Source organism: Anopheles darlingi, chromosome 2 (genome assembly GCF_943734745.1).
Source record: "Anopheles darlingi chromosome 2, idAnoDarlMG_H_01, whole genome shotgun sequence".
NCBI lineage: Eukaryota > Metazoa > Arthropoda > Insecta > Diptera > Culicidae > Anopheles > Anopheles darlingi.
Window position 1 is genome coordinate 90,046,077 of NC_064874.1, and position 13,838 is coordinate 90,059,914.

The 13,838-nt window shown below is 45.5% G+C and overlaps 2 protein-coding genes across 10 annotated transcripts in view; both read right to left on the bottom strand.

The window, feature by feature from the left end:
- Positions 1-11,768, bottom strand: part of LOC125950130 (piezo-type mechanosensitive ion channel component) — a 30,669-nt gene extending 18,901 nt beyond the window's left edge. For all 9 annotated transcript variants that reach the window (XM_049677805.1, XM_049677804.1, XM_049677801.1 and 6 more), the window contains exons 1-5: positions 11,648-11,768; positions 8,756-9,138; positions 3,656-3,795; positions 668-763; positions 51-597 (exon numbers count right to left, since the gene is read on the bottom strand). In XM_049677805.1, the coding sequence (XP_049533762.1) occupies positions 51-597; positions 668-763; positions 3,656-3,719 (707 nt within the window). In that variant the 5' untranslated portion in view covers positions 3,720-3,795; positions 8,756-9,138; positions 11,648-11,768. The remainder of the gene's footprint in view (positions 1-50; positions 598-667; positions 764-3,655; positions 3,796-8,755; positions 9,139-11,647) is intronic.
- A 536-nt stretch (positions 11,769-12,304) lies between these two features.
- On the bottom strand, positions 12,305-13,763 carry LOC125951783 (uncharacterized). The gene is made up of 3 exons (XM_049680820.1): positions 13,333-13,763; positions 12,796-13,272; positions 12,305-12,728 (listed from the first exon to the last, which is right to left on the bottom strand). The coding sequence occupies exons 1-3, from the start codon at positions 13,735-13,737 to the stop codon at positions 12,663-12,665; spliced, it is 948 nt and encodes a 315-aa protein (XP_049536777.1). The 5' UTR covers positions 13,738-13,763; the 3' UTR covers positions 12,305-12,662.
- Between the last annotated feature and the right edge of the window lie 75 nt (positions 13,764-13,838).

Sequence of the window (13,838 nt, forward strand, 5' to 3'; positions counted from 1 at the left end):
AGGGAAATCACTCATCTCACTCTGTCCTACGAGTCCACAACACGACTTACTTATCTAACTGCTTGTAGCATGCCCACCACGAGGCCGCTCCTAGGAACACAAGAAAGTACACACCACTCAGGGCGGACGGCTGCAGGACACCGGTTACGCACAAAATACACATGGACAGCAGAATGCCGAGCTTGGTGAAGAACGGAACCCGCTCCGGACTAACGACGACACTCTGCAGCTCATCCTCCGTAGTCGTGGCACACGATTCCTGTACCGAGATATTCGCACCCTGTTCGGCTGTGTCCGCGGTGCTAGCGCCATTTCTTCCTCTTCTTCGCCGCGGACCAACCACACCGGTAAGCTTTCGTAGCACGATCAGCATACCGAGTGCAGTACAGGCGAGAATCACTTCCGGTGCCAACCAGTACACTATCATCCATGCTCCTAGCTCATGGAATTTCACGATCCCAATGTGTCGCAGCACTTTTCCACCCACCGAACAGCTCTCGATTGAGCTCGAGATCAAGATCACCTGATACACAAGGAGCGACATTAACACGAGCAGAGTCCATACAAACAGCAACTTAAATAAGAGTCCAGCGTGTCCTGATATGAAATAGAGAACATGGCACATTAGCCAGCGTGCCTTCCTCGCCGACGCATTTAACGTACTTACCCACGATGGTTTTTTTGTTTGCTACAGGCACATACGGTATCATAAGCAGGAAGATCAAGTAAGGAAGAGATAATCCCACCGGTTTCATCAGCAAACCTGCAAAAATAAGCCACACGCCAAATGGTCAATGTCAATCGCGATTACTCGGTTTATCAACTCGAGGAAGCTAATCTCATGTGATAACAAGATGTATGGTGGTATTATTAATTGATACGCGATCGCAATATTCGAAGTACCTATCGCTTTATCAGACATGTGTGACGACGCCAATGAGTTAATGCGATAACGATTAACGGTATAGATAAGATTCAATCAAAACATAAAACAAATTGCAGCAGACATTATGGCTTATCGTACGTGAGTGAGGTCGATAAGAATTTAAAAAAATCGTATGAGAGTTTGACATTCCCCTACTTTGTTATCTCGAATCTGTATTCAGTTCTATTGATCTATTCGCAAGTATACGCTGTCGTTGTTAGCCAATACATGTTATTTCTGTTTTAATAAAGCAATAAAAAAGCTTTACCTTTCAAAAACATTTAAACGCTAAACTGCTCAACCGTGGAATACACGTTATGTTCCGCTACATTTAACCAACTGACACTGAGCCAAGAAGAAACACAAGAAACAGGAAACAAAGCCAAACGTTCTGAAAAAGCGAAATACTAACAGCATATTCTACTGCTTCTGGTGCCAATTCGGGCACACCTAGCCCAAATGCAATGCGTGCCTACAAACGATCGGTCAGGGAATACCCGAACACAACCATGTGAAACACTGAATTGGGCCTGGCCCGTAAACACCCGGAAGCAGTGGCTGATGCAGCGCCTGAAACAGTTACCAACACTGTTCACTCTCCAGCGAAACAGCGAGAAATCCGTCAGAAATCGGACGTACAGCAATCCCCGAGGAACATCACATCATGCGAGGATATCATCAGGAGAGTTGAGCGGTGAAAAGAATGCTACCAATGACCATTCCTGCTGGTCGAGCCGGAGTGCGGGTGACCATAATAAAATTAGCATACAAGTGATACCCCCGGGAGACATTCGTTCCGCTCATGCCAACCCTGTCCGAACGGCGGTGACACTCCTCTGCCTAGTTACTGCAACTCGCAAAAGGTCGCACGCAGCGAACCCAGGAGTCCACATGTCTTCGCGCATGTTTACGGCTTGTCCAGTAACAAATACTGATGTTCGTTTGTGTGGCGTGCGCCTTACGGTTGGGCGTATGATTTGTGTTCACTGTCACGATTGTCACGATTATCTAGTTTCCTGTGGGATTGATGCGAGGTCATTATAAGACGCATCAAAGCGCACGGTAGTGTCCATGTCATGAGTTCCCTCTCTTCACAGAAGGGTCTCTACGCTGCTGACCTGCTTTGTTGCCGCTCCAGGTTGTCCGCTAGTAATCAATTAGGACATGCGAGGCGAATAATGGGGGTGCGTTTCCGACTCATTTTAGTGTTTTTTTTTTGTTTTGTAAACTTGACCGAACGGCACTGCCACGAAAGTAGGACAACCACATCAAGACCAAGGTGAGCTGTTTTGGTCTAGAATAGAGCTCGCTAGATTCAATCGAAGTGACGGTCTTTAACCGCCACACCATTCAGGCAACTAACTCACTAGCTTCTCCTTCTCCTGACCTGGGCAACCGAATCACCTTCGACCACAAATCCGAACAACAGTTTGGAGAGGATTTGTTTGTCTAGCGCCGACCGTCCCCACCGGTTGGAACTGGCGTGTCATTCAGCTTTAACCTAGGCTATCGCCAACTAGGGAAATGTTTTCCTTGCTCAAATCTAGCAAATCCACTACCCACCATTCTGTTTCACAAAGAAAACGGTGTACGGAACCGACGCGAAAGTAAATATATTCTCCGACTGAGTAAATAAGGCCCCAGTATCGCGAGGCGAAGGCATCCTCGCACCTGGCGGATTACAGAAAAAAGAAAACAAAAAGCCAGAACAACAACCGCCGCCCTGCTAATCGATTCCGTTTGATTCCGTACTCAAACGGTGCTGCTGGCTTTTCCCGCCATTCTTGCTCGTTCCTTCCTTCCTTCCGGCCATCTTTCGTGCCCTACTACAGCCCCTAGTATCCTGAGGAAGTCGTCTATAATGCTGATACAATTATGGGCGCCTTTATCACGCCATAAAACCACCATTCCTTTCTTTGTACCACGTGTCTCTCTTTTGGCGCGAATTTCCTTCGGTCGGTGACGCTCATCCAATCAACCGACCGACCGATGAATGAACGCTTTGTGGAAGGATCTTTAAGGAACTACTATCGATGCCTTCGTTAAATGGAGTTTCGAAGCATGTGGTTGCGTAAATTCCCGACAATATTTGATGCAAGGAGATTGTGTTTCCATTATTCCAACCCTTATTTATCCTGTAAAACATTCTAAAATGAGAATTCTAGCCATTTGCTGGATCACGCATTTTTCTCAAACACTGCCCATCGCTACTATCAAAGCCACACGAGGAAAGAAACAATCAATTCCCTTTCAAGGCGTTCAAGCCAATGACCTGGACTTCAATCTGCGATGGTAAACGGCGGAGAAAGGCGTGCTTCCTTCGTGCTCCACCCATTTCCGGCCAGAGGTTCTGTTGCCCCTTTTTATGTCTCCTGTATCTGACATTTTAATCATTTTCACGAAACCACCATCGAACCTGCAAGCGGTGGAAGCGCACTGGCCGTGACGGGTTTTTCCCGTCCGTGCTCGCCCATCCGGATATCCTGACCTTTTCCGCTTACATTTCCGCTGATACGCCCCGCGTATCAGCGTTGGTTTTATTTCGTTTTTTTTTTCGCTATGATGTCAATATTTTGTCCAGAATTTTACATAAAATTTTGTTTTGGTTTAAAAAGAGCTTTGTGATACCTAAGACCAGAAGCCTACAGTCAAGTCGCCGAAAAATCAATCTCTCCAGATAAGATAAACGGTTGAGGATGATAAGGATGATACTACTACTACCGTACTTACATGTTGCCAAGATGAGCGGTAAAACTAATCGCTGGATTATAAGGCACAGGAAGAACTTCGCCATCGTGACGCTCTGGAAGATACGCGTTCCGGCCGGGGTTTAAGCGGGTTCATATGTTTGGCGGAGTCATTCAGGTGTCCTGCAAATGGCATAAGAATAATAGAGGTAACGTGTTAATGGAAAACGTTCGAAAATATTATCAGCTCTAGAGACTACCAATCCTACACCGGTACCATCTATGGTGGAGAGTTCAATGAACGTCTAGCGAAAGTGAAATCACGACAATCCCGGCTTCTTCTAGGCTGTCAACATTTTTCATCGACCGTCAGAGGCCTGCTACTCCACGAACTAGGGTAGGGCCGCTGGTGCTACCGTCGTGCCTGCTCCTTTAAGAGACCTTTCCTGCACCACCCAACTAGTTCAAGAGTGGCGAAAGGGTGCCACTAGCAGCGTACAGTTCCGTTTTTAATTAACTAATGAATATTCATTACTTTCGCTATCGTTGTCAACAGCATCGTCAAAGATTGCGCTCGCGGTTGCTGAAGCACCGCGAGTGCGTGGTGCGTGCAACAGCCTCGATGTAGAAAGGTGTGAATGTGGCTTGTAACCGTCCAATTACATTTCATTCCTTACGGTATTTTCATTTTGATTTCAATTTTGATTGTAAAAACTACTTAACATGGACAACGTCATCCAGCAACCTTCTAGCAGCAGCAGCAGCAGCAGTGCCGGTGTCTATGCCTGTTGGATGAGCCCACACCATCGGTGGGCCTTCACGCGACCGCATAACATGCTCTCCCGCTGTTACAAGTGCGTGCGATCTCGAGGCTAGCATGTCTGGTAGCGTCAGATGGGCACGCGAACGGATTACGACTGAGCGAACGGGTGTTATGATAGTTGATGAACTATCGGCATGCATATCATTAGCGTAATTAGTGTCAGCAACAGCCAGGGCTAAAAGCTGGAAGCAGCCGGTTTCACCAAAGATCAAGAATGACCTTTTTTTCTATGACGAACAACCAAGCCGACGTATGGGGCGTGTGTGCTGATGCCGTCACAAGCACGAGCTTGCTTTTCGATGATACTGGAATCCAACTAGCTGGCTGGATTACTGAGCTTGCGTGCTGTTAAAGAAGCGACATTGTGACCCGTGAATGTATTGTACTGAACGTGATCTTCTACATTTTACACCGGCACATGGTTTAAACCGCACAACCATTAGCTAATTATTTTTCATCTACACACTAAATAGAGAGAACGTTTTTAAAAACCTGTTCCAATAGTAAAACAACAGAATATTATCATCAGTTGTGCAAAAGATACAGACACGCTTTAAACGCCCATCGGTTCCATGCTCCACACTCACACACAGCATCGATCATCCCGCTTAGCTATGACATCATCACTTTGACGGAAGCATGGAACGGTTATCATCTCCACGGTGCCACTGACACTGACGAGATGGCGAATCACCTCGCCATTTGGCACAAGATGATCGTCCGGTTCAGCCAAAACGGCAATCAACTCATGATTACAGAATTCTCCGGATTGCGCAACGATTCCGCTTCTCTAGAAGCATCTTCGATTGCACAACTCACAAAATCCTACCCAGGAAGAACATGAAAACTGCATTCACACACGCCGTGAATGTTGTTGACAAAAAGTGTTTGCATTCGTCCGTCGGTGTCGAAATGGACATCACACACAACGAAAAGGCATTCCAACGTTTCTTTTCATATTATGACGTAATTTAGCACAAGCTAGCAATGTGCCACTCCCTGGCCAGTTGAGAATCGTCTAAAGGAAATTACGGGATAAGCTTCCTCCCAGCGTCCGGACAATCCAATATCACCTGCCAGTGACCAAACCCACACTTATACGAGCTGGAACAGATAATAGCCAAGTAGTAGTATTAGTTGTACTACAGAGAAAGGCAACGAGTAAAACCACTAATCAGTTGATGACATCATCGAGGCCCCCCTACTGTCCGGGGACCGAAGTAGCACAAAACAAAGCAAAAACCACGCACAAAATCCGTGGTGTGTGGCGTGGTGTTGGCTGGCGTGCCGGCCAACGTTCAGACGGAAAAGAAATGGATGAGGAATGGATGCTACGTGGAAATATGAATCGGCTATAGTATGCAAATCCTCCGCGCCGCAGCACCGCGTTAAACAACAAATGGATTCGCGTGTCACGGAACCAGCAATCCAGCGGTTTGCCACTCGAGACACTTGCCGCGGGCTTTTGGGGGCTATTGAATCCCACACTTTCGATCGATTTGTCACCGAGCACATTGTTACAAATCTATTACATTGCAGTACTGCATGCCAGTTGACCAACGTCTGCAAAAAGCATCTGGAAACCGTGTTTCCAGCTCAAATCAATAGTATCGATCGAAACAATTGCCTTGCAATGGCTGGAAGTCAGCTGCAGGTCCCCTAAGCTTCCAGCGCCTTTCGTTTTGTGTGGCATCATTTGGCAGCAGCGATTGCGCTCGAATGAACGTTGGACTCCCTGAACGACATGGAACATAAAATATGTAGCACCCCGGGGCAGTAAGCGCATCCGCGATTGCGGGGCTTCGTGCGTTGATGATAAGACCGGCGGCAAACCCGGCTAGTGTGGCGGAACAGTTTGCCGAGGTCAGGCAATGGTTTCCTTTTTTTCTTCTTCATACACACCATAGCGGCCAATCACACGGTTACACTCGATTGACACAGCGGTCACCAAGGGTTGTAAACTCGATTTTACTTTTAGATGATTCATTTCGCATCATCAACAACCTCGTTCTATGGTGCGAACCACAAGTGTATTGTGTTCAGAAAGGCAATTTCCCTTAAAAGCCAATGTTTTCAATTTGAACAAAGCGGAACATTATTGTAGAACGAGTGTACAATTGCCTTGTTTGTTTTCAGAGAGAAGAAAACAGCAGAAGAACGTGTTTTGAGTCACATTCAGTGTTCTATTGAACATAATAAGAAGCAGATAGGTAGAGGTAGAGGTTTCCAAGAGTCTTTTGAACGTAGATAAGTATTGATGCCCATAGTAAGAGCCAAAGAAAGGATGTAATTAAAACTACAGTCAAGACACGGGAAAGCAAAATCCCTTGCAGCATACACCACACACATGGTCCACGATGTAAACCGATACCTTGTGCTATGTGCGAAGCAAAAGGAGTTCAACCATCGAATACCTACAACTGCAGGCGCACGTACTCAAACCTGTGAGGTCGTCGCATCGTCGGATCGGTGCATCATTAAGGGCGGCAACACAGACACCAACAGCGCGACTGTCGCGACTTGGCAATGCCATGCGGCGCGGTCTGACGCTCTCCCCCGGACTACCAATCGTTTGGCCGAGGCGAAGCGAAGACGAGGGGAGTGCAAGGTTATGACACATGTGGCTGGGAAAGGAAGAATCATGGAAACATGATACTCGGCCACTGGGTTACCAGTGGATGCACACCTTCACCATCACTACCACCACCCCAAAGCCAGACAAGGCAAGTGTTCAATCCACAGAAGGCAAAACCTTCCGACACAAGCATTCCAAAACGAATGCAGCACCGCACCGCGTGTGCTGCATCTCGTCAGCTCAGCGCTTGCATGCACCAAGCATTGGCACAAGGTCAATGTCTATCAAAGGGAAGCGATCGTTCATGCCTGATCTTGATCTTAGACGATTGAAAAATGCAAAAAAAACCTTTTTGCAATTGCACGGCCATGATAGCCATGTCATAGAGATTAGCAGGAAAAGGAGGAGAATCGGGCCGGGATCCAACCATTAAGCCGGCGACATGTAAATATTAGTTTCTCAACGTGACATACGACGTGCACGAGCACGTATATGCATGGCCCGGGTTTCTGCCATCTTCTCTGCTTCTTCAGTGAAGTTCTTCGTACTGCCCAGTTCGATGAGGTCACTCTCGCTTTCGTGCGTTATAAATAGAATCATAATGCAGTGCGTTCTCCCCGCGGGGGGAGGCCACCCGACAAGACACCGATACAGCATGTTGCAACATGCCGCACGCGTGACACATGAGCACGTCCGTCGTCACAAGCATTAAATTAAAATAAGCTTCAGCAAAATAATTGTATGATTTACTGGTCGACTGCTAAGCGGAGAACGTTCCAACGTCACCTAAGATTAGATAACAGAAAAGTGGTTCGTCGTGTCGTACAACACGATTTATAACGAGGACGTTTTAGCACCTTAAAATGGCATGAAAGTAGCTCAAATAGCCAGACCTCAATTAAGACAGTCGTGTCAATCATTTATGCTAATAACGCCCCGAAAAGGCTGCCCTCCAATCCATGCAGTCAAACATGATTTATCAATTACCGGGATTAGGATGTGGACCAAAACAAAAACCAAATATTTTACCCCTGAACAAACACACACACGTACGGTTAAAATACCCCTCTCTCGGGGCTAAATTTCGTGATTGGTGCGGACAAATTGTAGTGCACGCAAGGTCCATGCTGTTCAGAAACATGATTTCAGATGCCAACTTGTTGCTAATTTTGATTGCAAGATCATTTAGCTAAAATTCCATCCAACGGGTTGTTAATCAGCCAGCATTTCAGTGAATTATGTTAACAAACTATAAATGTTTATGTATGAAACGGATATATTTATACAACAGCCAATGGCATAAATTTGCATTAAAAACTAGCAAGATCGCTCAGAGCGTGGCAAATTGTTTTCCCTGCTCCCAATTTCCCAACAATGTAAACGTCTGCCCAACGAACAATCGTTTACATCATAAATGTAACGTGGTTCCATTGAACGCAATAAAGCATACAACAACACGACCATTCATCGATGCGGCTGTCGAAGTTGATGGTTGCTGGGATCCGCTCGCTAAGATCACCCATCATAGTATACAGGATGAGCTGGAGGAAAACCAAGTAGCCATAAATTTCCCTAAAAATCAATCGCCCCTTTTCTGTGCGAAGAAACTTTACATAAACATCCCCCATTTCCTCCACGAGGCAGGCAGATGTCGTTTGATGGCCGTTGTCCGTTTGAAGACCGCGCGGATTTGCGGGAGATGAAATGTATCCGTTCTACAGCTGGAAATCGTTCAGTTTACTCACTTTGACCTGGCGTTGGATGCGCTGGCTCTTGCTGGTTTGTTGACAAACTGGGATCGTGTGGTTTAATCCATCCGTTAATATGTTTCACTAAAGACGACCCTCCGGGGTAGACACTATATTTGCTTTGCTTCGCCTGGCCACACACAGCTTTCCACCTTTATCACAAAAACTACCACAGCTTTCACACAAGTTTTCAAACGGACGAAAGCGATAAGCGATTCCACGTGCGGCGCGTTTTCGATGCAGCGGTTTTGGCACAATGGTGTGGATGATGCGCTTTCCCTTAACCATACGTCCACCACCCTCTTGTGCAAGACACTATCGGCTTTTCCACCATTTTTCACACTCACACATTCGCACTAGCTAGATGAAACTATAAACCACTAGAGAAAGACAACAAAATACGATTGCAAGAAGAGATGAGGAACTGGGAAAATTACATAAAAATCACTTCCACATCACTCACAATAAACGAACAACATTCGATACACAACGTAGTGAATGGATAAGAGGATCAGCTCTAAATACGGGTACAATTCACTTTTTGTGACAACACTCTGAGCGACAATGGCTACTAGCTACGTGGCAACCAATGCCGCAATTGCCGCATAAAATGCCTTCACTTCCTTCAATCGCCAAACTGGAATGATGCATTCCATATCGCGAGAGGGATCGGCGGGGGTCTGCGAAAAAGAGGAAAACATACAGAAAAACCATTAATAAATTGTTTATCATTAGTCATCTAATTGCGCAAGCGGACACTGTAAACACTGGAACTAACGAGAAACATTCTTTGAAGTTCTTCCTAAAGGCACCTTCCATACCGAACTAATTGTGTTTCGTTAATGAATGGACGTTGATACTGCTGCTGCTAGCAACCACGGATCACTAATGATTCATTAATTCGATCATTCGATTCGCAAAACTAAGATTGTAAGCACCGAAGACATACATTTTACGTTCTACGGCCCCACGAAGGTACGAATATGACCTTCTTCACCAAAAGAAACTTTGAACTGCCCAAGATATATTATCAATTTTTGTCTGCTGCTTCCTATTTTATAATTCCCACACAAAATGCGTCAAAGGGGATTTTGCTAATCATCGTTTATCAACAGTTGAAGGTGTTAGCTTAACCTAATCGTCGGCGATACAAAACCTTGGAAATCTATCGGCAACTACAAGACCGACATGCGATTAGATACAATACAATGTAACGGTATTAACGTTTTTCTGGGAACTGAACGTGAAATCTACCCTTTGACCTTCAGACTATGTGGATTCGAAGCCGTCTTCCTATTTACGCTGAGCATGAGCTAAGCAGTTCTACCTGGCAGGGAGTTTGATCAACGTAAATTAGGGTTAATACTTTAATCCAGAAATGAAATAGTCCTTCGCCTACCAAAGAATCTAGTATGTTCGAAATAATCTAAGGAACAGTTAAGATAAGAATCACACTATGTGTTAAGTAATATCAAGAAGCAGAGTAAGGGGTAGCAAGGAAAGTCCCTTCTTACCTCGTGACACTTTGTCACTACCTAATCGAAGTTGAGAGGCTTTGAAAAGAAACTGCTGGAACATTAGTATAAATGAAACATTCGCATATGGTCTTGTTGATAAATTCTCAGGATAAATTAACAGATACACTTCGCCACATCTCCGAGTCGTAGTGTCCGGAATTCTAAAGAATGTTTACAGCATTATGATCTACACACGAAAATGGTCGTGCTTGTTTATTACGAAACTAAAACCGGTTCCGGTTTAGTCAAGGATAAGCAGACGTTCGTACTGCAAACGACGATTTTGCGATTTAAAAATCATACCACCAGAACCGCACCAAAGGTCAACGATCGTACGCCGTTGGTTGTGCCGAAAAAGGGGATAAACATTGCCATCGACTTCCCGTGCTAGCGTAAAACATTTGCATCACTCCATCGCCTGGCACGTGCGCCGTTTAGGACAGCAATCGTATCATCATCCACAGGCAACGCTGCTTAGCATTCGGCCGGCATGCTTAGTTGTAGCGATAATGACGGTGGCCGCGAGCAATGATTGTATAAGATTACGACCAAATAGGCGGCTAAACGGGTCGATCAACAGTAATCTCTTCGTTTTAAAATCAGCAAAAAATCAAAGAAAATATATTTAACACTAGTTAAGCGTGCTGGCCACCGAAAACACTAACCAGTGTAGTAGTAGTGGCACAACGGAAACACAATCATTGAATCATCTAAATAAACACCGAGCAAGGTGTGCAACGCTTCTCCCGTGTTCTCGCATAGCAACGTAGTAGCCGTGATGGTGTGGGAGTGGTAAACGATGAATAACACTCGCACCTTCCTCGTCCAGAACGGTAAACGGATTATTTCGTGTTCCTTTTTGTAAATAGTTTCCTCACCTGTCAAGCATGGAAATGCCGCGTGTTAGTCGTCGCTCGCGGTTCTGTTCGATTCCATTTGGTGACACACTAACACCGCACACTACCTCTAGTAGCTACTACCACCAGCGGCACACACATGCGAGTTGACTCATCAACAACGCGCTCGCCAAGCGAGACGATTCTGTGATCCATTCTAAACTTCGTAACACAGCACAACACTACACCCCCCTCGCGTACACTACTATCTCCCAAAACGCGTAGTGCGCGCTGAATGCTTGAGACGATTTATCGGGGACGGCCTCAAGGTTGCTTTCGATTGGCTGCTTCGTTGCACAAGCAGCGAGGCAGCGAGCAAAATTCACTCGACCGGACCGGAAGGAAGGATAGTGATAAAATGTGCCAAGATTTTTACGAAAGATTCACAACACTATCATCACCATCCAGGCCTTATTCGTTTAACGCGATATCTCTCGACACCGGGGTACGGGTGGGACGTCGAAGGTCACAAATACCTCTCGCAGCAGGTAGCAGGGGCGCGGATAGTAGACTCGATCTCTGCACAACCAAGCACAACAATCCCATCGAAGAGATTCCCCCACTGGATCGCTACGCGGACGGCCGCTTCACTCGAAGCTCGAAGGAAAACTGACGAAGTAGTCGTGTGGCGCCTAGTACCACTAGTAAGAGCCAGGCCACGACTCAGACCGCGGCACACTGGAAACGTTCCGTTGCGAACCCTCCAACAATAACTACCTTTGTAAAACGTGGTGTCTTATCGAACTGGCCACGTGGGCTCTTTTTAAGGAGAGAATACTGGATTTAACTAAAAAGGTAGAAACCGAAATTTTATTGTTTTCTATACATAAGCTGAGGATTTACCGAGTATTAGGTTTCTGCGATCAGCTCAGAGATCGCGACTCCCACTGTGCCGCCTACTTGATGGAGGCGCCAACACCCATGCTTGCATAGTTTGCAGCATCAGAGAAGGATTGTTTGTTGGTAATAAGCAAAAGTACGATCAGTTGGTGGATGAGAAAAGTGAGTTTTAATATTTAATTGTAGAATATTTACTGAGTGATTGAGTATAAAATATAGCGACATGAGATTTTTGGTTTGGAAAAATTTGGTTAACCTTGATTTTATTCGTATCAGCATCAGCTACTCTGTGTTATCAATTCGGGAAATTGTTTGTTCATAATAGTGATTATCGTCCATTTAAAATTAAATTTACGATAATGGCACTTCAAAGCAATCAATTTGCTTGTTTAGGGCCATTCCCGAATTAAGATCGCTTGCTGCACTTCGGGAAACCGAACGTTGGCCGAACAAACACGTGCCGGTCACGATGGTGCATTACCTCACGCCGGCTAGATTTTTATCAATCAATACGCGTTCCCCTCACATGATAATGCTTGACGCCAATTCGATGGAAGCGATTGGTGATCTGTGCTGTAACCCATTTATTTTCGTTTTAACGCTTATATCTTCACTTTTTCACTCATATAATTAAATTAGTAAATTATTGGTTCACGATGTGTCTTCTATAATGTCATCGAAGAGAGGCAACATATCGATTTCAAAGAGATCCGCCAACTGCAGAGGTAGAATCAATCCGCTATTAGTTAGTATGACCAGCCATTTGAACTGTACTAATACTTACGATCAATTTATCTACAGGATCGTCGCTGTTGATACAGGTCACCAAGGCGCTTGATTTCTTCAACCATTCCCAAAATATATTCCTCTGTTCGGGCCGAACGCGAAAGGACTCAGCATACTGCTTATGCTCACGTTCTAGTTCATCTTTATCATAGGCTCGCATGATAACCATGTTTTGATACAGGCCTAGCAATCTTAACAGATTGTACAATGACTGAAGGTCGTTGCGTTGAATGCTGAGGGTGCGGAGATTAAGCACCTCAAGATAGCCCAGAAAGGTATCCACAGTATGAACTTGATAAGGTTCATCTACTTTTGGCTGCGGCTTCAGTATCGCGTCTAATCCGACGAACACCAGGGCCACGGCAACATAGCGCTGCAACTGTGAAAGCGATACCGACAACTGATCGATGGCGTGCTCCAAATTCAGCCCCTCCAAGGGAATATCTTCAACCAAGGCTTTGGTCACGAGATGGATCTAAGGAACAGAGAAGGTTAGAAGGTTCACGAAGGCCCATTGAAGTGCATATTAACTTACGCAAGCTGGAGAGTGGCTGAACTTGTCCAGTGGAATCGATTCCACTTTCCAACGCAGTTTGCGTCGAACGTTTGTGGTCCGTTGAGGTAATCTCCTAATCAGTTCTGCTGCCACGACCATTCTTACGAGCCAAACATATTGCTCCAGGCTGGTGAAGGATTCCAGGTGCGCAATCACGGCATTGAAAATTTCCTCAAGGGCTGTTTCGTTTGGTTCTTCGTTCGTCCCGCTTCGAAGCGCGGAAACTGATGTTGCTATCGACTGTTGCGCGACTTCAGGCGCTCCCGGCAACGAACAGATTTCGGCAAACCTTTCTTGTGTGAGACCAGGAAATGCTCGTTGAATTTGGCGATTAGTTGAGCGGTTTTGTTCGATAAATTGGGTGAAAAGCTCCAGTTCCGCCATCTCCGCTAAGATTTTTTATTTGTTTGTTTTTGTTTCGCGGTTTTGACAATCGGATGACGGTTGGATTCAAATCTCATTTGAAAAAAAAAACGGTTTTTTGT